This window comes from Hypanus sabinus, chromosome 27 (assembly GCF_030144855.1).
Source record: "Hypanus sabinus isolate sHypSab1 chromosome 27, sHypSab1.hap1, whole genome shotgun sequence".
In the NCBI taxonomy this organism is placed as follows: Eukaryota; Metazoa; Chordata; class Chondrichthyes; order Myliobatiformes; family Dasyatidae; genus Hypanus; species Hypanus sabinus.
This window is the reverse complement of record NC_082732.1, coordinates 29,509,037-29,532,273: the sequence shown is the minus strand read 5'-3', so window position 1 is coordinate 29,532,273 and position 23,237 is coordinate 29,509,037. Positions and strand designations below refer to the sequence as shown.

Here is a 23,237-nt window from a genome sequence, read left to right as displayed (position 1 = left end):
AATGTGTGGTATTTGAGATAGCATTTAGTCTGATTGCCAGAAAGTTCAATTTTGGTTTCATCAGACCATAGAACCTCATTCCAACTGACTTCAAAGTTTCCCATGTGCCTTCTCAGCCAGTGAAGCTTGTAACTCCTCCAGAGTTGTCATAGGTCTCTTGGTGGTCTCCCTCACTAGACCCCTTCTTGCACAGTTTTTGAGAACAGCCTGCTCTAGGTAGATTTACAGCTGTGCCATATTCTCTTCATTTCTTTATTGACTTAACTGTACTCCAAGGGATATTCAGTGATTTGGAAATTTCTGTGTATCCATCTCCTGACTCCTGCTTTTCAATAACTTTTTTGAGGAGTTACTTGGAATGTTCTTTTCTCCTCATGGTGTAGCTTTTGCCAGGATACTGACCTAGCAGTTGGACCTTCCAGATATATTTTTACTGCAATCAATAGAAATACCTTGGCTGCACCCAGTGATCTCCATTTAACTAATTATGTGACTTCTAAAACCAATTGGCTGCACCAGTGATGATTTGGTCTGTCATATTAAAGGGCGTGAATACTGATGCAATCAATTATTTTTTGTTTTATATTTGTAGTTAAATTAGATCACTTTGTAGAGATCTGTTTTCACTTTGACACAAAAGTCTTTTTCTGTTGATCAGTGTCAAAAGGACCAAATTAAATTCACTGTGATTCAATGTTGTAGAAAAAAAACATGAAAATTTCAAAGTGGGGGGGGGGGGGGTGAATACTTTTTATAAACACTGTAGGTTTGGACAATAAGAAAGCACCCAGCTCTAAGAATCACAAAGAATATTTCTCAGGAGGAAGAAATTTGTTTCCCTTGCTAGAGTAGATTGAATTTGGTGTGGTCTTCTCCCTCATTGTCCTGTGCTGTGAATCAGAATAACTCTGGGCTGGATGTCTCACTGGCCTTGTGCCACAGTGGTCATAGAGCACAGCAGCAGGCCCTTCGGCCCATTGAGTCCATGCTGGACTGTTAATTTGTCCAGTCCTATCAACCTGCACCCAGACCATCACCCTCCATACCCCACCAATGTATGGACCTATCCAAATGTCTCTTAAATGTTGAAATTGAACCTACATTCACCACTTCCTCTGGCAGCTCATTCCACAATCTGACCACCTTCTGAGTGAAGAAATTCCTCATGTTCCCCTTAAACATTTCACCATTTACCCTTTAACCCATGACCTCTAGTTCTAGTCTCACCTAATCTCAGTGCAAAAGCCTGCTTGTATTTACCCTATCCATACCCCTCATAATTTTGTATACCTCTAAGAAGTCTCCCTCATTCTCCTATGCTCCAGGGAATAAAGTTCTCACCTATTCAACCTTGCCCCATAACTCAGGTCCTGTTTAGATTAAATGACTGTTCAGTGGGGGTTTTAGGATTAAAGGTCATGGCTAATACGACTTCAGTGAGCCAAATATTAACTAAAACTAAATGACCCTAGCAAAATGGTGAAATGCAAACCTTGTAGGGTTTCTGTCTCGCTCGCATTCCTATTTCCTTCTCCACTGTCCCTGAAGTTGCCAAAGCACTGTCTGAAATTTCCCCCAAAAATGTCTCACGTCTCCAAGATGCTCCTTAAAAACATTTGAGCCAAGTGTTTGGTCCTGAGGCCTTGCCCGGGACTTACGGCCTGTTACTTGGCTATGAAACTCCACAGAAAGTTTTGCTGTATTAAAGGCACCCTAGAAATTTACTTTTGTTTAAAAAAAATAATTTTGCCAGCTACAAGAAAGCTATACTGAAGGAACTCTGCTTGTTTGCAGCGACCACAAACATTTCTGCTGTGAGCGTCCCGGATAAAAAGCACTTGTCGGAAGGACTGAAGGAAATGGAAGCAGGGGAAAGGAAAGAGAAAGTCAGTGATGTGATCTGCATTGAAGATTGACGGCAAGTCACCAGGAGCAGCTCCCAGCTAACAGCCAACCCAGCCAGTCACCACACTCCTGACCTTCTGTAAATGCTCTTGGGAAACATCAACTGTTTTCATCTGGGGAGAGGGTGGTGGGGTGAGGAGGTGGGTGGAGGGGGGGGGAGTGCTGTGCTCACTTGTACATATTTGCACTTTCTTTGCACGCTCGTGGAAGGCTGTTCCTGTTGCATTGAGTGTTGTTTCAGGGAGAATAAGGCCAGAGGTTAGGGAATCGGGCTGAGAGACAACAAAAGCATGATCCTGATCAGAACTTGGAAACTCTGGAACTGATTCTGCTCAGCGTAACATCCCTCATCACCACCACTAACCCTGGTCCTCCATAGTGTACAGTTCGTAAACTACCTCCCTTCCTAGCTACAATGTACTCTTCCTAACCCCACCCCTCTTTAATGTCCTGGTCCACTACAGTGTTCTGCCCTTAACCAAAGTATACTATCTCTAACCCAGCCACCCCAACACAAACACTGAAGTGTTATGGTCAAGTCCAGTGCAACCTACCATAATATAACTCCTACCACTATCAATCACCCTCGGCATCATCCCCAGCTGGGTTACCCTGCTCCGAGAACTCGGGATTCCTGTGAGAAATCATCTTTCACATGTTGGCTCGGGGGCACTCCTGCGGTTTCGTTAAGGAGAAGAAACCCTACATTCCGGGTGGGAAATCACCTTTCACATGTTGGCTCGGGGGCACTCCTGCGGTTTCGTTAAGGAGAAGAAACCCTACATTCAAGCTGGAGCTTGGATGTCCGTTCAGCCCAGTTTGGAACGAAGAACACATCCCTGTTCTGGTTCAGGGTTCACAGTTCTCAGCTTCTCCTTTGCGTTACCAGGGCAGAGCCATTAATTTGCCTCTCTACATGGCCTCCTATTTGCAGTGTTGGAACAAGTTTGTGTCGTTTGCCAATCTTAAGGCACAGGACTGTGCCATATCTTGTGTTACGGAGGAGGCTTGCTGAGAGTGGGCATCGACCCATTTCCAGAATTACCATATCCCGGGAAAATCCTCCATGTCCGAACACTGCATCCAGTGGTTCCCGTATGTGACTGGCAACCCGGGAGCACGTGTCCAGAGTTAAGCTGTGCCAGCTGACGGTAGCACTGCGTAGTGTAGAATCTGCCATACGGAGCAGAGTAAACATGGTCATGCCTCTGGTTGGAAGGTGACTGTGTTGGGACGAGACCAGAAACTCTCAGTAATAAGGCCTGACCCAGGCAATGCTGATGCTCACGGATATCAGATGGTCTGTGGATGAGGTTATAGTGGGCTGTCAGGAACCTTGGCATCCCCTTTCTCCCCCTTACAATCTACCCTGATATCGCAGAACCCACAAAGCCAAGTTAGAATCGGTACCCTCAGGAGAGGGTAGTCTCCCAAATCCCGTTGCAATTGGTAGTGAATCACTCTTCCCCTAGCTAATGCTTTAATGAAATGGGATGCAATTTTTAATGTCATTTAAGCTGGTTTATGACAAGCATCAAAAGGCTTGAATATTGAAATTTCAGTGCCTTTTTAAAGCCAGATTATATGAGTTGAGGTGAGGTGGTATAATTCGAGGTTTAAGCTTCTCAGAATACCCATTTAGGAGAGTGTATGCAAAGCTCCTCATTGCTCTTCAGCTTCACTTTAATCTTCAGTTCTGCTTAAAGTTCTCTGTAGATTAAAATGATTCCAGTTCATGCCCACTGGCTCTTCATTTCCCATTATTTTCTCTCTCCTTCCTGTTTGCCTTTCATTTATGCTTCTCACTTCCCTCCTTTTCTCCCCGTCTCTTTTTACTCTTTCCCTCTGTAGAGACTCTCTGCAAAACACACTCCACAAAGTCCGTGTTCCTCAATTTCTCAGCCTTGTGCCTTCGTGGCATGGGCGAGTGCTCAAGTTGTGCCTGCTCCAAGTTCAGCAAGGAACGGCACGGTGGTAGAAGCTAATCCGTGCACAAGATATTAACTTTTGGGGGAAGTAAATATAAATGGGTCCATTTCCCTGGCAGCTTCATCCTAGTCAATCAGGAGATGGGGTAAAATTGTTGGCAACCTGAAGACACAAGCTGAAGGAGCTGTTAACCCTTCAGAGGCTGGACTTTTATGTTCAGCCAGATTCTCACTTGGCCCTAGTTCAGTTCTGTTTTCCCTATTATCTCCAATCCAATGCGAGGCTGTTGGTTTGAGGGTGATATGATAAAGCATCTTTTTTTTTGCTTAACAGTATTATGTTATAATGGTAGGTATTGTATTGTTCATTTAATACATGGGCGACCTATTGAGAAAATTTCCAGCCATTTGCACATATCTGTTCAAACCCAGTGTTATAACTTGTTTTTTTTTAAAAGCAGTACCTTGTCAGGTGTTATTGTATTTTCCAATTTTGTGTACAGAATATTACTGCTGTCCAACTTGAGATTAATAAGCTATTTGGTAAGTAAGTCTCTCTCGAATGGAAAGGCTTTAAGTTGACTGTATAAACTCAAAGTGCATCTTAATACAGTCCCTAAAACAATGCAGCTTTGTGCTCCTCTCTCTCTGTTCCTCTAATTCTCCACATCAGAGGTTAAAGGCAATGTGTTTTATCATTATTTCTAAAGTTGTAAACTGTGACGTTGTTTCCCTCTGCTGGTCTGTTAGGGTAACAACAGGTGTAATCTGTCAGCAAGCCATTTGGGTCACAAAACGCTAAGGGAGAGGGAAGCGGGTGGAAGGGTGAGGAGGATCGTGAGGGTATTTTTGGACAAGACAATGCCAAATTAATCATCTCACCTCTGAAATGCCAAGTGAAAGAAAAGATGTGTAGTGCACGGGTGAATGTGGTCACTAACGTTAAAGAACAGAATTCTCTTTCATTGAGTCATAGAAAAGTACAGCACAGAAAGAGGTTCTTCAGGCAGTCTAGTCCATGCTGTTCACTTCACATTGCCTTCTCCCATCGACCTGCACCGGGACCATAGCCCTCCATGTACCTATCTAAACATACTAAATGCTGAAATTGAGCTTGCCTGCACCACTTCTGCTGGCAACTCATTCCACACTCTTTTACGACTCCGAGGGAAGAAGTTTCCCCGCATTTCCCCTTAAACGTTTCACTTTTCACCCTTAACCCATGACCTCTGATTGTTGTCCCACCCAACCTCAATGGAAGAAGCTTGACTGCATTTAGCCTGTCTATACCCCTCATAATTTTGTATACCTCTATCAAATCTCCTCTCAATCTTTCCCAGTCCCCCTTTAAACACAGAGAAACCCTCCACAAGAATTTCTGTACAAGGAGAAAAATTCCACTTACTGTTGGCCTTTTCCTGTTCTAATTCCAGGGACATATGAGCTCTCCTGAGATGGAGGATGAGAACTGGAAAATGAACCAGGGTGGCAGTTGGGGGAATGGGAAGCAATGACTGCATTCTGATAGAGGCAAACTGAAGAAGCATTTTGACATGTAAAGGAGGTGTGGAGCACTCTTTCTCTGAGGGCTGATGGAATTTTACAGGTTAAGAATGATAGATTTTATTAGATAATAAATTGAGCTGAAGACTGATCTGCAGTTAAATGTGGTTAAAGTATTGATCTGTCCTCTAATAGAATGGAAGGACAGACTAGTGGAGCTGAGTGACCTTGAAGGGAAAAGCTGGCCAAGAATTAATCTGAGATAGTTTCACTGTACTTGTGTAGACAAGGGGCAAATTGTCTGTGGTACTCAGACAGGTCACTGTGTGCAAAATGGAGAAATCTCTGCAAAGCATGACAGGACCGTGCCTTGGAAAACGATCTTCACTGATTACATGAAGATCTACAATGCTGAGCTCAGAAGCAAACGTTGGTAATTTTTCTCATTTGGAGCACAAAAAATGAACTCAAATAGTAATAAAAATCTCCCATATGTGCCACAGGCATAGAAAGATTTCTCAGTAATTTGCACTGCAAGAACTCAACCCCATTCTCCTCCCTTCTCCCCATAACCTTTCACGCCTTGTCTAATCAAGAACCTATCAATCTCTGCCTTAAATACATTCAATGACCTAGCCTCCACAGCTGTCTGTGGTAACAAATTCCACAGATTAACCACCCTCTGGCTAAAGAAATTCCTCTTCATCTCTGTATTTTGAGGCTATGTTCTCTGGTTCTAGACTTCCCCACTACAGGAAACATCTTTGCCACATCCACTCCGTCTAGGCCTTTGAACATTCAATAGATTTCAATGAGATCCTCTCTTGTTCTTCTAAATTCCAGAGAGTAAAGACCCAGAACCGTCAAATGCTCCTCATTCCCAGAATCATTCTTGTAAATCTTCTCTGATCCCTCTCCAATGCCAACAAACCCATTCTTAGATAAGGGGCTCAAAACAGCTCACAATGCTCCAAGTGAGATCATGCCACTGCCGTATAAAGCCTTAGTATTACATCCTTGCTCTTATATTCTAATCCTCTTAAAATTGATGCTAACATTGCATTTGCCTGCCTCACCACCAACTCAACCTGCAAGTTAACCGTCAGGGAATCCTGCTTAAGAATTCCCAAGTCCCTTTGCACCTTGGACTTTTGAATTTTCTGTCTACACTTTTGTTCCTTCTACCAAAGTATTTGACCATGCATTTTACAACACTGTATTTCATCTGCCACTTCTTTGCCCATTCTCCTAATGTCTTTCTGCAGCCTCTGATTCATCAACGTTACCTGCCCCTCCACCTATCTTTATATTGCTTGCAAACTTGGCAACAAAGCCATCAATTTCATCATCCAAATCATTGACATACAATGTAAAAAGAAGCAGTCCCAACACAGCTCCCTGTGGAACACCACCAGCCAGCCAGAAAAGGCTCCCTTTATTCCCACTCTTTGCCTCCTGCCAATCAGCCACTGCTTTATCTATTCTAGTATCTTTCCTGTAGTACCATTGGCTCTTATCTTGTTAAGCAGCCCCGTGTGGCACCTTGTACACAACATCAACCAATTCTCCTTTGTCTATACTGCTTGTTATTTCTTCAAAGGATTCCAACAGATCTGTGAGGCAAGATTTTCCCTTAAGGAACCCATGTGGACTACAGCCTATTTTAGGCATTTTAATTTTATTTATTGAAATATAGCACACAGAACCTTCAAACCACACTGCCCAGCACTAACCCTAGCCTAATCACAGGCCAATTTACGATGACTAATTAGCCTACCAACTGGTAGGTCTTTAGACTGAGGGAGGAAATCGTAGTATTTGGAGGAAAGCCACATGGTCATGGGAGAACGTACAAACAGCAGCAAGAATTGAACCTGAGTTGCTGGTACTGCAAAGCATTGTCCTAACCATTATGCTACTGTGACTCCATACCCTGAGGCCTCATCCTTAACAATTAGAAATGACTTGTTTTCCTTAGCAAAAGAGTCAAAATCCAGAAGGCAAAGGTTTAAAATAATTGGTAGAAGGATTCAAGGGAACTTGTGGTTATGCACTTATTTGGTTGTAGCGAGCAAAAATCGGTACTTTGATGTGCACATGAAAAGCTGTTGCCTGCAAGGCTCTGGACTGTGTTGGAAGGTAAGATTAGGCTGAGTAACTACTTCAATTGTTTGTAATGGTTTTTTAAAAGTTGCAGTGTACCAGAGTCATAGAAAATAACAGCACAGAAACAGGCCCTTTAGCCCATCTAGACCCTGCTGAACTTGTGTTCTTGTTAAGAATCAATTTGAATTTTTTTGGTAATGGTTTTTTTTAAACATTATTGTTTCAGTGGAGGTACTGTTGGGCGTTACTTATGTGTGCAGGAATCATTGAAATAGCTGGAAATTGAATTTCTTGTACCAACTGAAGAGGTGGCTATTGTGTTGATATAACATCAGTCCTATCCCCACCCATTCCATTTCCCTTTACCCTCTGTAAGTGCTCATCAACTCCACTCTTATTCTTTTTATAATTAACCCAGTGACTGACTGCTGCATCTTTGAAATGCGGGAGGAATCTAGAGCACCTAGAGGAAACTATACAGTCACAAAGTAAGGGAGCAGGTTTAAGTTTGAATACATATACCTGGAGCAATGAGGCAGCAGCAGTAACTGGTGTACCACACTGCCTCCTTTGTGGAGAGGGAAGTCAAGGGTCTCATCAGATAATTCTCTCAATTACACATTTATTTTCATTTTACTGACTCCAGCCCATTCCAAACCTCACATTTCAGCTGATAGCAAGGAGAATGAGAGGGCAGGAAAAGCACTGCAGCACTTTTTAAAAGAGCTTGTTGCACATTATTTCTGTTTACCTTCTGTTTGTTTTGTCCAGCCTTGAGATCTGGCATTTGTCTTTACACCTTTCTTTCTTCTGTGAAGCCAGTTCTTTACGCCTTACATTTTCTCCCCCCTACATCTCCAGTGCGTTCCCAAAGCCTGGACTTCAGCTGATACTGAGAAAAATGAGGTGAGTAACAGAAGCAGCCCGGCTCTCCAAACAATAACCACCACTATCTGCAAAAGCAAAGTGGAATAGCAACAACAGGTGGCTCAGCTGTGATGCCAATGAGGAGCTGATACAGACATGTCAGCAAAGACGTATGGTTTCATGGCAATCTTTAACTTAATTGAGGCCAGTGAAAACATTTGCTCCTCTTGACCCCATTCACCACCCAATCACTAAACTGTACTGGAAATTTTAGCCAAGATAGTGTTCACTGTGATTAAATAACTGACATGAAACAATGGACTTTGGTTGGAAGGATGAAGAGGTTATTAATTGAAAGGTACAATTTCAAGAGCACAGGGATCTGATGGTAGTTCTAGGTGAGAAGCCTGTAAAGGGATTTGGGAACCTCGCCTCTCACTGATTCGAGTACAGAGGGCAGGTGGATGGGCTGATCAATGATATCTTGCTGGTTTTATCTTGATTATATTCAATAATGGTATCAAACTCTAGGAAGGATTTTAAGGCTTTGGTACAGAATAATACCAGACATTTCAAGATACAGACAAACTAGTGAAGGTGGAACCATCTTGTGTCAAAGGAGGTTTAGACATATGAGAAGTACTGATAAGAGAAGTAACTTAACCCTGTTCTGCTATTCAGTAAGATCAGCTGTGATCCTGTCCAAGTTCTTTCCTGATCTCTGCACTTGTTTTATCCTGATCTTTTCAATGACATCTTCTCTCACTTTTCCAGACTAGAGTATCCCCTTATTTTAATGAATCTTAACAAAGATCACCCCAATCCAGTATGTCTGTGTCGTACCTCAGAGGTATTCTCCTTCAGGTAGAGAGACTCAAACAGCACACATCAGTTCACAGCACAACTTTCTTACTTTTGAATGCCTACCTCTTGCAATAAAGTGCTCCAGACCATTTTGCCTTCTTAACATTACTATAATTGCACATTTACTCCTAGCACCTTATGAATCAGACACTTAACAATGCTCTATACAGTAGCAGCTACTGAGGCATTTAAACTGTCTTCCCATTTTCTCGCATTATACTCCACCTGCCACTTTTTGTCCTGCGTCAACCATCTATTTCTTTCCAGATTGTCTGTTTTCTCCAGGTCGTTCACTTTCTTATGCAGCTTTTGTACTGGCAATGAACTTGAATTAGTTCCAGCAGCCTGCCACCCGAAAACTGCTCCTATGATTTTCAGAAATTCATATTTATATCACTTATTGCTAGACGCATTCTCAAACTTTGATAACTTTCTCTTAATATGATTAACAGTTCAGCATAAATCTTAAGATCTTGTACTTGCTTCAGTGATTTTGCCAATAACAGATTCCAGACCAATTTAGCGATAGTAATTTATTTTACGTCTCCTTGGATGACAATGCTGGTTACCACATTCCAATCTGCAGAGACGATTCCAGAATTTATTTTAGTGTGATCACTCCCAAGGGGTTATTCCCTTTATGGAGGATGCCTTTATGGAGTGTGCGACTTTCTTTAACGTGAGGAGGCTGATGCACGGGTTGTCACCATACAGGGCTTAACAAGGTCACGGTCCAGTAGCATGGACTGAAAGACCACTGGGGACCCTTCTCTGCTGCAACCTTCCTCCACCTTCAATGCCATCATCTTTAAGCTCCACTGTTGAGGTCTTGGTTGGATTACTCTGTCTGGAACCTCCTTCTTGATCTTATCGGCCTGGGTGACTCTACCAGGAGCTAAGCTTCCAAAAGATCGCTCTCAAAATCTCAGGAACTCACAAGCCTCTCAACCACAACAAGATGTCAATCCTCTGAGAAGATTATATTGTAGCTTCTTCTTTTAGACTTTTCAACAGGAGGGATTGAGTTAAATAAATTTGTCCACTTTTAATTCTTCCAGTAGTTTTTATAGTGATGTTAATGTCTAAACTTCTTAATCTATAGTCTCTTCTGCAGTAAAGACATTCCAAATATTTAATGCCATAATCAGTTCTTCATTTCCTATTTTAATTCTCCAATCATGTCCTTCATGTGATTTACATTTAATTGTTGCCACTCTTAAATATTTCAGGAACTTTTTTTTCTGCTTTTTCGTACGTCTTCATAGTTTTTTAGTCATTCATTTTTGCTCCCACACTTCTTCTAATGTATTCTCCCTAAGAGCATTAAATGTAATCCTATCCACCAGGAGCTAATGACAGAGCTTATTCCTTTCTCATGGAGGGTTTATTTCTTAATAGGATGCAGGTTTACTGAGAGTTCTAAAGTTCTTCTTCAACATGCTTGCCATTGTGTATGAATGACTTGCTTCCAACATGAGACCTGCAGGCTTTGCCACTGTTGGACCAAGAAGTACAATGGGTCAGGTGGGTGGGCAGTCTGAAAGCTGGTGTGTACTTCTACCATTTATTCTTGACTTCTGTGTGCTCTGGGTGAATGGGCTCAGGTCTTCCATTTTGAGTGGTGCTGTTGGTGAGGACAGTTTCAAGTTCTCACAAACATGAGAAATCCAGAGCAGCACACACAACATGCTGGAGGAACCCAGGCAGCATCTATGGAAAAGTGTAAACAGTCAATGTGTCAGGCCGAGATCCTTCATCAGGACTCATGTAGTCCTGGTTAAAGGTCTTGGCCTGAAATGTAAAGTATTTCATACTCATTTCCTGTCTCCCCTTGGTAATTTCTTCTTGTGACAGAGGTTAGAGTCGTGTCTATTTCAAGATTCCAGTGCTGAATAACTGTGACCTGTGATCGGAGCCAACTGAATTTAATTAGGGCCTAACTGCTGCGGATGGAGGTCTGGCTGTGGATATTGATGTTGACTGTCTCCTCCTTAACCACTGGATTTAGCAATGAGTGTTACTATACTCCATCTGCTCGATACCTGATGAAGGTAATCCTTGTGTCAGATGCATACAGAGCAACTGGGGAGATCATTATTACCTGGGAGACCAAGAGCTTTGGTGCAATGTATGATCTTCAAAGACCATTTTCCTGAGAAGGTCACTGGCAGTGTTGGTGGGACTGGAGGGGACGGTGAATTTTGCTGAGAAATGGTGCACTACAGTGGGGGCAAATTAGAAGCAGACTTCTGTGGATGTTAAGCTGCAGGGTTCATCCTCAAATGCTATGAATTGCAGCTTGGCCTCTGAATATGCAGCTGTCATCTATGTATTGCAACTCAGGGACTATGATCCTCGCACTGGGTGGAGGTTGGAAGTTTCCTGTTCGTCCTTTGGGTTAGTTCCACTCACATGGAAAGCTGGCTGGAAGGGAGGTGCAGCATTTTGTTGAGAAAGATTGAGTAAAGTCTTAGCTTTGTTTGACGCCAGTCTACACTGAGAGTGAGTATATTATGAGCCATGTGATTAAGATAACTTGAATGCAATCATGTAGTAGGTGGAAGACAGAGACTCTTTATTTTGCAAGCAGGCAAATTCGAGAAGAATGCTCCACAATCCATTTCCATTGATCACTATCAAAGTTGAATTAATCTTCCCCTTATGACCCAAACGGTTCACCTTAGCTTCATTCTTTCCCTTTAAATCTAAGGAACATTTCCTCCCTTGAAGCCTGCTCTCCTGCTCTCTAATGCCTTATTTTCACTGTCAGGTCTCTGCCTCCACTGGGTATTAGTCCCAGTCCAGAAAAAGTGGATCTCAGTTTAAGGAATAATACTCCTTTATTATGGTGGGCAATGGCCCAGGTGCACATCGATGGGACTTGGCAGAATAATAGTTCAGCACAGACTAGATGTGCAGAAGGGCCTGTTTCTGAGCAGTTGTGTTCTATGACTCTTAAGACACACTTTCCTCACACCCCTTCTCCCTGATAACCGGTGCCAGTGACTTCTCTGTAGAAATCCCATACCCCCAGTGTCATTATATGTGTGATGCATTTAATGCTTTGCTCTGTTATGTCAATTTATGTCCACTTTGAATGTCTAATAAGGTTATTACTAAGGCTTTTACATTTTTGTTGGATCATTAGCTGCTCCGAATTCCTTGGCAGAACCTCATTCCTAGACGTACGCAGGTAGCTGGCTCCCATGCGGACCACAGTAACTAGAATCCTCCCTAGAGACCAAGTTCTTCAGACTTTGATGTTCTCAACACTGACTCCAGATAGGTAACATGACTGCTGGGATCTTTTAATTACAATTATGGCAAACAGTGTTTATCCTCCTGACTACATTGATGCATATTACCACCATATTCCCTTTCATTAACTCCACTTTATTGTCTCCTTTTCCACCATGACTTCATCAGAGTGCTTATAAGACAATTGATTAAGACAATGTATGCATTTGAAAAAAATTCTTGCATGGCTGCTTCCCATCTCTGTTTAATCATTTTTTATTTCTCTCTAGGAACATTGCTCAAGTCCAGATCATTACCTAAATCAAAATGCCCAGTAACTCCTGCCCCCTCCCATTCTGATAATTCTCTAATGGCTGCAGCTCACACTTGAAATGTGGATGTTTGGATTCGCAGTAATTTCCACAAGCTTTCATATACAGCAGTTACAACATATCATTTAGACAAATATAAACCAGTGTTTAAATATCAACAATAAAAATCTGAACTAAACTCAGCATACATAACTATCTTTCAGTATATTGCATACTACTCCATTTCTTAAAGACTAAGTATTTGAAAAATTTGAGTACTTACAGACCAAAGCTTCCACAAACTAGTAATATTTGAGGTCTATCGTAGTTTTTTTTTGACTGAACTGCTGACTTTAGAACTTGTCAAGATTGTACCCTGCACAAAACCTGTTTACTCCAGACCTAGAAAACACACAACTACAGACTCAAACCCAGCTGACAGTGACTACTACCTATTTGGGTAACTGCTTACTGCTGACTACCCAATTAGCTGTTAACAGCAACTAGTAGACAGCCTGATTACTCATCAAACATGCTAACAATTGTTAAAGTTAAATTACTAGCTCCAAATAATGAACTGAAGTTTAGAATAGGACTACTCACCCAACAGTTCCCATGATGACTTTAGCTCTCTTTTAAAGATGCACTATGTTCAGTTTCACGTTGTGTAACCACAGAAACAGCCGGCTGGTGGCGCAGTGGCATCAGCGCTGGACTTCAGAAGCGAAGGCTCCCAAGTTTGAACCCAGTCAGCACCCCCCCACCCCGGGTACGCTTTCCATACGTGCTGGGTTAAGCGTCGAGCTAGCCACTTGGCCTTGTAAAAAACAAGGGTCGAGTCAGGAACGTTCATACTGTGACCCGGTTAATCCAAAAGGAGACCAATCCTGACACTACGTGCCAGACAATAATGGCTGACTGTCTGGTGCGACAAGCTATGAATGAACCACAGAAATGGAATCACAAGTAGCTTTTTCATGTCAGTAACAGGGGGCACTGATTTAAAGTTACTGGTAAAAGATGGTATGAGATCACTACCCAAGAGGTGGAGGTAAATCGAATAGTAATTTGCAAAGGAGAATTGGATTAAACACGTAGAAAGGATACAAAAAGTGACAGTCCAGAACCTAAAATGAACAGGCCTAATGAAGAGCCAGCATAGGCAAGTTAGGCTAAAGACCTTATTCTATGTTGAATTTCTATACTCCGGCCAAGGGAGGGTGCTTTATGTTTAAAAAGGATGGTTGCAAAGACTAAATAGGCAGAACTTTGTTGATTACATAGTTTTAATTATTTTGAAGTTTAGAGACAATTATTTCCTAAACACAGAAGTAAAGCAATAATTTAAAGACTATTAAAGCTATTGTGATTCAGTAGGACTGCAATTGTATAGGGAAAAGGCTGGCTGCAATGCTGGATGGAATTGGCAAAGAATGGATTTTATCCCCAATTCTCCAACTGGACCTTGTCTGGATTCATGAAATCTACGGATGCACTAGGAGAAAACGAGGAGTATGGCTAAAAAGATATTCATTTATTAAGTGAAGATTTAAATATTTAAAGAAGATTAACTTTATTTGTCACACGTACAGTGAAATGCACAATTTACATCAAATCAATGATTGTGTTGGGGTTAGGCTGCAAGTGTCAGCAAGCTTCTGGTGCCAACAGCAACTTACTAATCCTAACTCCCACATGATGCCTGTGGAATTTGGGAGGAAACCCATTTGATCATGGGAAGAACATACAAACTGCTTACGGACAGTGACAGGAATCAAACCCTGATCAGTAATCGCTGGCTCTGTAAAATGATTGCACAAACTGCTGTGCTACTCTTGAAATGATCACACTCAGCGATTCATTACAGTGAATTTACCTTGAAGGGGGAAAAATACTATGTTATTTTTAGGCAATTGTGGCAGAGTTAAACGTGGGGAGACAGTCCCAAACACCACGGAGAAAATAATGAATTAATGTTTGTGTTCCTTTATTGGCCCATGAGGAGGAGAGAAATTTTCCCAAACAGAATATTTCACACCTGTGCTGAACAGACCTTGCTTTTATGTCCCAATCGCTTACCTGACGGTTGAGCAGTTAATTCTGGGTAGAAGGGGCTGACAGAACCAGACTCAGGTTTAGTATCACCGGGAGATGTTATGTGGCAGTAGTAAACTGCAATACATTTAATAAACTGTAAATTACATTAAGTATACATATTTAAAAAGTTTAAATAAATAGTGCAAAAGAAGAATAAAAGCAGTGAGGTAGTGTTCATGAGTTCAATGTCCATTCAGAAATCTGATTGCAGAAGAAAAGAAACTACTTCTGAATTGTTGAGAATGTGTAGAACAGCGGGGAATAAACTCAGAATGTGCAAGTCCTGCTATAAAAGTGCAATAGTTCTTTGAATGTCCAATTCCCAATCTATCCAATATCTTTATTGTATGATTTTGTCAAAACAGCCCATGGATTGATAGCATTTACATAGTCAGCAGCATATACATACACACAGATCCTGATTATAATAGATCATGCATAGTTCAGTCAAGAGCCACTGCTTAATTTTTTAATCTACAGTTCCACAAGTTCTTGGCAAGTAGAACTATCTGATTCAGTAATAATGATCACATTGTTATTGTTGCATATATACAGCCAGTCACCAGGCCACAATATTCTATTGTGCCACAAGATTATATTACATTATTAGTTTATTCTATTTCTTAAAATGAGCATCTCCAACAATTAATAGATGTAGGCATCAGGGATGCCTTCCGAGAAGTCATGGTGCCCATGACCAGTTGGATGTACATAACATATGCAGAAGTGTGCAGATTCAAAGCCCCACCACACGTATTTTTTGGAGGGGGTGGACAATCCTTGTTGATTTGGTTTCCTATGAAGCAGTTAGATTACAGTCAAACCTGCTAAACGCTGTTCCAGCAGAGTGCCGTAGATTATATTCTTGATCAACCAAACCCGATATCCAGCAGTAGCTCTTTAAAAAATAATGAATGCAGAAAAGTTATGGCATCACGGCAAACTAATCAAATCTGTGACATTTTTGGAATTCCGGGAAAAGAAAAAAAATTAGCAAAGGTAACAGGCAGTCCACTGAACCAACTGTGTCTTGCCAGCATTGGTTTGTGGTTCACTTTTTTCCTTTTTGATCCTTTTCTGTAGCATCAGGAACTTGAAGTTTAATTCTTTCATCAGAAGTATACTGATATTAAATTCAGTTATAGCTTGAGCAGGCAAAGAAGATTGCTTTTGAAATAATAACAGTCCAGAATAATTGAAATTCCTGATTAGGATCGATAGTCCTTTTTGCTGAATGGCTTGTTTCCCAGGATACTGTCAATCTCATGCACAATTGATGAGGATAACTTTGGAAGAACCTGTGGGAGAAAAAGCATGTCAGTAATGTATTTTTTACCAGAGCCTCGTGGACACAGTGAAACTGCATTCTATTCACTTGAATTCAGTACATGTTATGATTATGACTTGGAGAAGCTCTTCAGGTTAGGTTAGCGTGGTAAAAATGGTAAATCAGAAACTGGGAATAAATGTTAGTTTTGATGCAATGAGGACAAAATCTAGGTTACTTTTTAACTGTAGGACAGGGGTAGGCTGTCCATGGTGCCATCTTTAGCCGTTAGCTTGAGGCACCCTTTGGTTAGTTGATCTAAAAGATCTTATGGGAAAATTTCAAAGAGCAGGAAAATCATCTGATCAGTCCTTAAAATAATAAGAAGAATAAAACATTTTGTGCGATTTTTTAACACATTACTAAAATAGATGATCCAGTCATTACTAGATTGTTAACACAAGAGATTCTGCAGATACTGAAAATCTTGAGCAATGCACACAAAATGCTGCAGGAACTCAGCGGGTCAGGTAGCATCTACGGTGGGGAATAAATAGTCAAAGTTTCAGGCAGAGACCCTTCATCAAATCCTGCTGAGTTCCTCCAGCACTTTGTGCATGTTGATCCTTCTGGCCAACTTCACTGCTGGGGTGGGAAGGGGTGCAAACCTCCAGCAATGCATATTTAGCAGGGAAGGAACAGGGTTTGCCACCTCTGGTGGGATCTTCTCTTGATAAGGCAGGAAGAATGTCTGTAGTTTGTTTCATCAGAGAGATGAATGACAGGCATTGTGGCAATGTCTCAAGTTGAAGAATAGAGATGTGCTAAACTATATCCTGTCTGTAAGGGATTGCAAATATATCCGTATTACCCTCAGCATAATCAGCACTGACGAACTGGCCACTGTCTGATTCTGGACCCAAAACATCACTGCCATCAGAAGAGTTGCTGCAAGAAGATCAATTGCAAAGCTCTGAAGGACCTCCTGGTCTATAAGGTCCACAGTGTCCAGAGGTTACGGGCAGACCCCAAAGGTGGTCATAAAGGGTACCCAAGAAGAAACCCTTGGCCTTTCAATAGGCAGGTTTGATGATGCACGTGAAATTAAGGAGCTAATTAACCACAAGTATAGGGGGTTTTGAAAGAGAGGCAGTCAACATCTGCTGGAACATTTGGAACACCTATTCAATCTAGACTCCAACTCACAACTACTAATCTTGCCACTACTCCTGACTGACAATGTGATTAAACACTCCATTTCCAAAACCGTAAGGTCTCAGGAGCAGATAAAATCCCCACTGAATTCCTACAATTCATCAAGTCCAACCTCTGGGAAGAGAAGAATACAGTATTTCATAGGACCTCATAAGATGCCACAGTCATGATCATCTTCAAGAAAGGAGATAAGCAGGGAGGGATACGACAAGGAAAGCCATCTCCAGGTAACTATTGAACTGCCTTTTCTGAGCAGCTAAAGAGCTGCTTCCCATGATATGGATTCCTTCCATGCAGAGAGTGACATAAACTTTACTGCACAATGATTTTTCTTTACCCCCAAGGAAAATGTAGGAAGCTGAACATTCAGTATAATGGCTTGTTTTGACCTTGCCTAAAGCTTTGACTCCACTAATGAGGAAAGACTTGAACATCCTCCTCAAATCCTGGTGTCCACAGAAATTTATTCCCATCTTCCTGTTGCTCTATGAATGTAGGCAAACAATGATATTAACCAATGGATTTACAACAGAGCTATTTTCAGTCTTTTCTCAATCTTTCTTGCCACAATGTTGCACCTCACCTCCAATAAACCACCTCTGGGAGTAGAGAAATTCTTAAAATGCTGTTCAGATTACAGCAACTGTGTCTTAAAGCCATGATTAGCCAAGTCTCAGAAGTCATATTACAATATTCAAATGATGCTTGCTCTTGGACTTTCTCGGAGGCTGAACTCCGAGCCAATATCAACACTTGTATCAACCTGCTTCTGCCGCATCACACTGTAAGGTTCATAGCAGCACCTGCACTTCAGGAGCCAGAAGAGACATCAACGATGAAACATATCATCATTCCAATGCTCCGATATAGAATTTGGTTGATTAAGGAAATGCCAAAGTTAAGCAGACCAACATCAGTGAACATTGAGGCTTAGTTACTTTCAGCTGGCCGTTTGGACTGGCCTTGTTGCTCGAGTGTGACACCAGACGCTCCTTGCCAAGCTTTTTTCACAGGAGGTCTGCCAAGCAAATAGAATAAAAGATATAATGATGTGTTGAAAGCCTCATTTCATGTTAATTGTATTACATACTCCCATATTTTCTTGGCGAAATGCAATATCATCACTAATTCCTGTGAATCTCTGGCTCATGATAGTGAAGGATCATTTGGGGTGGTACTGAAAACCTTGAAGCCCTGCAGATGTGATGGAAGGAGGATCACCTCACAACGAAGCCATCAAGCCCGACAGCCAATTCAGAACAGTCAGAGTTTCCAGTGTCAGCATTAGTCACCTCAGAAACCCAAAGTACTAAAGTAGATCAGTCCCAATCTCCTCCGAGTACCGTGCAACTTGTGTACATTTTCAATAGCTGTAGTTGTGAGTTTTTACAGAAACAGTAAAGCATAAAGAACAGACAAAAGCAAGGGGTTTAAAGTTTAGTGAGAGCCACTTGGTTTAAAGTGTCATACTAACCTGTATTGCTCCAATGTTTTCCAAAAGTTGTTCAGTGTTGGAAGCTCCAACTAGCACAGAACTAACGCCCTCATTTCTTAAACACCAGGCTAGAAGAAGAACACAAGGCCATTAAATTATGAATAATGTGAGTTTATTTGTTCAAACCAAGTTAACATACATTAGATTTAAGGCAACATTTAACTCAGCCAAGCCAAGTATTAAGCCTTATTCCCACTGTCGGGTAAAGAGTGTACACACCAGCAGTGTTTTATCAGCATTAAGTCCTACAAATATGCCTTGCTCAACACAGCATTTTCCCATAAGGACAGAAAGAGATTAAGTTTTAGTTGGCATGAATACCCCTTTCAAAGGCCAAAAATTGGTATTTTGTTTTCAACTGTAAAAAGTCACAGAGTCACAAAACATTATTAGCACAAGTTGTTGAGTGTCACAGCCTGAAGATTGATGGTCCTTGGGATATTGTCCAAGAGCCACATTTCTGCAAGAACAAGTATGCAGCTGTTCCTCTTCTTGGCTGGTTCAGCCAAAGACAAAGGAAATCCAGCTTGCCTTCCAGGGAGTGAACAATGGACATCAGCCCCTCCGGCATCTCCTCCCCTGGCTGGCTGTAACAGGCAACTCCATGACACAAGGGTCCAGTCTGCACAGCTCCCCTGCCATCAGTCTTGCCAATGAAACCCTCATTTTCCTCTCTTGTATTCTCCAAAGCTACTTCAAGTTGATAGCCACAAGATTAAACTTTAATGCAATTTCTAAAATTTCCTATAATGGTGACGTCGATACTTTATTACAAAACAAAAAGTAATCTGGAATCTTCTAGAGAGCTGTTAACATAGCTAGAGTTTAATTTCTTGACTTCAGATCACAGAAAGATCAAATACTGCTGGAGTCACAGGAAAAAGGAGAATCCTTGCCCAGTTCAACCAAGATATACTGACAGATAATCAGCACTATAGTGCTTTCTCACTCCTTAACATACGACATAGTAATAAGGTTTAAAATCTAAGTTAGTGTTGATATTACTTGGTTAACTCTATGTACCTGACTATTGTTTTATTTTGCGATACAGCATGGAGAAGGTCCTTCTGGCCTTTCCAGCCATGCCACCTCAGCAACTCTCCGACAAACCTGATTAACCCTAACCTGATCACAGGACAATTTACAATGACCAATTAATCTAACTGGTACATCTTTGGACTGTGGGAGGAAACAGGAGCAGCTGGGGAAAACCCATGCATTCCACCGGGAGGGCATACAGACTCCTTACAGATGGCATCGGAATTGAGCTGTAATAGTGTTGCGCTAACTACTAGGCACCATAGTGTCCTATTAGTAAAATGTTACTACCTCCACATGTATTAACTTTGCATTGGCAAATTAAATATTTTCAACCATATTTGTATCAAACTGATTCACTGGTCCCCACTTCCCACTTAAAATTACTTATATGTAAGGTTTTCTCTTCTGTTGACGATGTATAATCAGAATTTTATCCATGTTACCTACTCAACTAGAACAATATGGTGAGCAATATTGACATAATGATTGGAACATGAACTACTGATCCCAGTTGTCACAAGTCATACTAGAGATGTTAATATTTTACTTGCAAGTCCCAATCACAAGTGGTGTACAAGTAAATTAGACTGGGAAACCTTTCTCTTGGAAGATAACATTTTGCCTGATTGTTATTGTGCAGAATCATACAGAAGTACCTTCAAGACATCATTCATAGAGGATTCTGAGGGCAGTAGTTATTCCTTTCAGTCATTTGCGGCAATGGCAAGATATGTTCCCATTAAGGGAGAGATTTGATTTAATAAAAGTCATTTTAAGAGTGAGACTCAAGTGTTCTTTTTTGGTGTTGCTTTGAACCTACTTTATACTCCTTGTGATTTTGAAGGCAATTGTTTAAGATGTTCACGATGATCACTTAGACCAGGGGTTCCCAACCTGGGATCCATGGATGCCTTGCTTAATGTATTGGTCTACAGTATGAAAAAGGTTGGAGACCCCGATTTAGCAATCTTTTGTCTCACACTTGTTCATGCATCTACACAGGAGGTTTGTGCCGAGGCAGGGAAACTGAACTTACTTCCTATGTACTGTGTTATAACCCAGCTAGTGGATATAATAAATTTGTGGTCAGTGAATCAGCCTGGAGATTTGTTTTAGAGAAAATCTACCTATGTAACCTACTTAATCAGATTAAATCTCAGACATCATCTATAACACTGAATAACATACACGAACCAGCATTGTAATTCTCCACAGAGGAAGACACATCTGTTATAAAAACCTCATTCATCCCTGAAAATCTTACATAGCAGCAATTGCTGTAATTCTGAAATATCAATAGCCTGTCACCTCTGTGATACTTGGCATTCAAAAATTTTATTTCTCCATTAAGATACTGTAACATTTTTGTATATTTTTTAAATGAACCAGCATTATATTCACTGAAATTTTTACTTTTGACAATTTATAGGGTCACTTTGAGGGGTACAAATTATAGCTTTCATATCGAGCACCAAACACTTCTCTGAAATATTTTTTCATGTTGGGGTCATCTACTGTATCCAGTGCACCCAGTGTGACCTCCTGTATATCGTTGAGACCAGGCATAGATTGGGAGGCCGCTTGGCTAAGCGCCTACGCCTTGTTTGCCAGGAAAAGTGGGATCTCTCAGTGGCCAACCATTTTAATTCCACTTCCCATTTCTACTTTGACATGTTAGTCCATGGCCACCTCCAGAATACAGAACATAGAACATAGAAATCTATAGCGCAGTACAGGCCCTTCAGCCCACAATGTTGTGCTGACCATATAACCTACTCTAGAAACTGCCTAGAATTTCCCTGCTGCGTAGCCCTCTATTTCTCTAAGCTCCATGTACCTATCTAAGAATCTCTTAAAAGACCCTATTGTATCTGCCTCCACCACCACTGAGGGCAGTGCACTGCACAAACCCAACACACTCTATGTGAAAAAATTACCTCTGACATTCCCCTTGTACCTACTTACAAGAACCTTAAAACTATGACCCCTCGTGTTAGCCATTCCGGCTCTGGGAAAAAGCCACTGGATATGCACACAATCAATGCCTCTCATCATCTTATATATCTCTATCAGGTCATCTCTCAACCTCCGTCCCTCCAAGGAGAAAAGGCCAAGTTCACAGTCGTGATGAGGCCACATTCAGGTTGGAGGACCAAAACCTTATATTCCATCTGGTTAGCCTCCATCCTGATAAAATTAATTCCATTTCTTGAACATCCAGTAATGCCACCCCCCACCCCTTCTTCTTCACCAATTTCCCCATTCCCCTTCTCTCACCTTATCTCCTTAATTGCCCATCACCTCCTTCTTGTGCTCGTCCCCCTTTGTTCCACAGCTTTGTCTTCTCCAGCCCTATACCTCTTACGCCAATCAACTTTCTGGCTCTTCACATCACCCCCTCCTTCCCCATCACCTTGTGTTTCTTCCTCCCTTCTCCCCACTTTCTTACTCTGACTCCTCATCTTTTTTTCTCCAGTCCTAATGAACGGTCTCAGCCTGAAACATTGACCGTACACTTTTCCATAGATGCTGCCTGGCCTGCTGAATTCCTCCAGCATTGTGTGTGTGTTGCTTGGATTTCCAGCAAATGCAGATATTCTCTTGTTTGTGATTCATGTCAGTCCATTTTAAACAAAATATGGGACTTGATTGTGTTAGAGATCAGTGGCATATGCAATAATTATACCAAGAGGAGTTCTCAGAGAAAATAAAATTTTCCTTCTGAGGTACCTATACTTTGTCTATAATCTCTTATTTGTTTTGACATAATATTCCAATACATCTGTTATTTCAAACACACTATTACAGTTTCAATAATGTTTGTTTAAGCCTGTGTTGCTTTTAACCGTTTTCTACTCTTGAAAGGATAAACAGCTGCACAAAGCTTTAATGTTGAAGCTTTATTAAATAAATGTTCCTTTTGAATGAAAAACTTTACATGAAATTTAAATGACCAAGATCCTTTCAGATTATTTTAAAATTCAAGAACATCAGAATTACAAGGAAAGTACTGAAATGATGTTTGACTTTTGCCTTTATCCTGGCTATAGATTACCCCACCTAGGTCATTGATTCAGGTGGAACTAGATTTGTGGAAATTAGAAACTAGTTTGAGCTAAGCAGTGCTTCTGAATTAATAGATGCTCAAATGCTGGCTACTTCCACCAGCCTAACATTACTCACCTAGGCACACTGCTATTGAAACACTTATCGAAGCTGAGTTAACCTCTGAACTCAGTATCCTCTGACAGGCCTCTGAAGGATGGAACTAATCCAAATCAGATGCTCTTGCTTAATTCCACCAGATCTCACTTATCTACACCTCTGCTCAAGGACCGACTTCGGCTTTCTGTTAGCAGCATTTCCCATTACAACTTTTTCACAGCTTATTCCTTTGTTCC

The 23,237-nt window shown here is 41.3% G+C and overlaps 2 protein-coding genes across 12 annotated transcripts in view; one reads left to right on the top strand and one right to left on the bottom strand.

Moving 5' to 3' along the window:
* chd5 (chromodomain helicase DNA binding protein 5) overlaps positions 1-2,018 on the top strand; it is a 92,061-nt gene extending 90,043 nt beyond the window's left edge. The window contains exon 39 of the mRNA XM_059952130.1: positions 1,795-2,018. Coding sequence (XP_059808113.1) covers positions 1,795-1,916 — 122 coding nt within the window. The 3' untranslated portion in view covers positions 1,917-2,018. The remainder of the gene's footprint in view (positions 1-1,794) is intronic.
* Positions 2,019-14,351: 12,333 nt separating this feature from the next.
* kcnab2a (potassium voltage-gated channel subfamily A regulatory beta subunit 2a) overlaps positions 14,352-23,237 on the bottom strand; it is a 318,636-nt gene continuing 309,750 nt past the window's right edge. For 9 of the 11 annotated variants that reach the window (XM_059952120.1, XM_059952119.1, XM_059952118.1 and 6 more), the window contains 2 exons: positions 18,775-18,863; positions 14,355-16,116 (listed from right to left, as the gene is read on the bottom strand). In XM_059952120.1, coding sequence (XP_059808103.1) covers positions 16,027-16,116; positions 18,775-18,863 — 179 coding nt within the window. In that variant the 3' untranslated portion in view covers positions 14,355-16,026. Of the gene's footprint in view, positions 16,117-18,774; positions 18,864-23,237 lie in introns of all 11 variants that reach the window. The other 2 variants (XM_059952117.1, XM_059952128.1) reach the window with 2 other exon arrangements.